Here is a 1,309-nt window from a genome sequence, read left to right as displayed (position 1 = left end):
CTCCAGCTCCAGCGGGATGGCTGGGAGCTCTGTCCCCATGCTCAACTCTCCAGCCATAGTTTCTTTATCTGAGTAACTAGGCTGCTGTTCTTGCCAACGCTGCAAAACTCACTTTTTTTCCTTGCCTTTTGTTTTCATGCAAGGGGCAGTATACTAACTACTCCGTCCACTGCTGCAAACTCGATTTCTACAACATGCGACACGCTTCTTTGAGGTAAACGAAACGAGAAAAGTCCAATTTGTTTCACTAATGTAATGCACAGCAGTCATCAAGATTATTGTCAGCTGCTACAATAATCGGTAGGCTATACTGTGCAAACTAGAGGCTGTAAGTAATCTTAATTGAGCCCCTCTGCAGAAGTACGAAGCTAATTTGTCTTTTCCTTCTTGCAAAACAGCAAACGCTACAAATGTTGACAAACATTAGCTACAGCTGAGCCTCTCGCCTGCTGCAGTTCTGTATTGTAAGTCCCTTTATCAAGAAAAATAAGAGGTGCGGATGAAGATTGTTTTGTTTTTTTTTCGCAAAGAAAGCAGCTTTCCCTCTCTGCACCGCAGAGATTTAAGCTCCTTCCTCTATCACACACTGCTCCCGAGTTTCTCTCTGAGCTTCAGAGAATGCTTAGCCTGCGCTTTGTTATTATAGCCGAACTGGTGTGACGCTGAAAAAAAGGTGGGTGAAATCCAGGCTTTCTCCAATGGAAGGAGGGCTGAGTGTGTGATTAACATGTGTTCCGGGGGGGGGGTAGTTTGACAGATAGAGGCAGTCAGCTGACCCTCTGAAGGGTAGGAGAGGGGCGGGGGGAGAAAGCAGGGATTGAATACCTTCACTATTCACTATACTGCTGAACGATGATTGTGTTTTTCAGATTTTCGGTACGAAAACATTTTGCTTGTCTTTCAAAGTTTGTTTTTGTCTCTGTAAAAAAAAAAAATGTAAACAGCTGTTGCAGCTGTTAACTTCAAATAACGCGGACGAACGACACAAAGGCTCTTAGAGTGAAAAAAGAAAGGTTAAAAAAAAAAAGAAGCTCCATCGTACTGAGAAGTACCGACTGCACATTACATTTCGAAGGGGACCTCAGGAAACACAAACAAGACAGTCCCTGGTCGTTCTATTGTAGAATCACTTGGTTGATTTGGGCTTTCATTTGATAACACTTTGCACTGTGCCTCTACATCTAAAATAACTACAACAGACTCTAAGGTGTTGCTTTTTAAATCTGTTGTAGAAAACGCATTCTTAAACATTTAGTTTGAAGGTGTAAACCATTATTATATACGAAATAAAAGAGTGTTCTATGTAATT

The 1,309-nt window shown here is 41.9% G+C and overlaps 1 protein-coding gene across 3 annotated transcripts in view; it reads right to left on the bottom strand.

Moving 5' to 3' along the window:
- The window catches only part of LOC121319324 (transcription factor MafB-like), an 8,518-nt gene extending 7,897 nt beyond the window's left edge, over positions 1-621 (bottom strand). For all 3 annotated transcript variants that reach the window (XR_005950692.1, XM_041256639.1, XM_041256638.1), the window contains exon 1: positions 1-621. This exon is cut by the window's left edge and continues 965 nt beyond it. Coding sequence is in view for 2 of the 3 variants with exons in the window: in XM_041256639.1 (XP_041112573.1) it covers positions 1-57 (57 nt within the window). In the remaining variant the exon portion in view is untranslated.
- Between the last annotated feature and the right edge of the window lie 688 nt (positions 622-1,309).

This window comes from Polyodon spathula, chromosome 8 (genome assembly GCF_017654505.1).
Source record: "Polyodon spathula isolate WHYD16114869_AA chromosome 8, ASM1765450v1, whole genome shotgun sequence".
NCBI lineage: Eukaryota > Metazoa > Chordata > Actinopteri > Acipenseriformes > Polyodontidae > Polyodon > Polyodon spathula.
The sequence above is the reverse complement of the archived record's forward strand: the minus strand, read 5'-3'. Positions and strand labels throughout refer to the sequence as shown.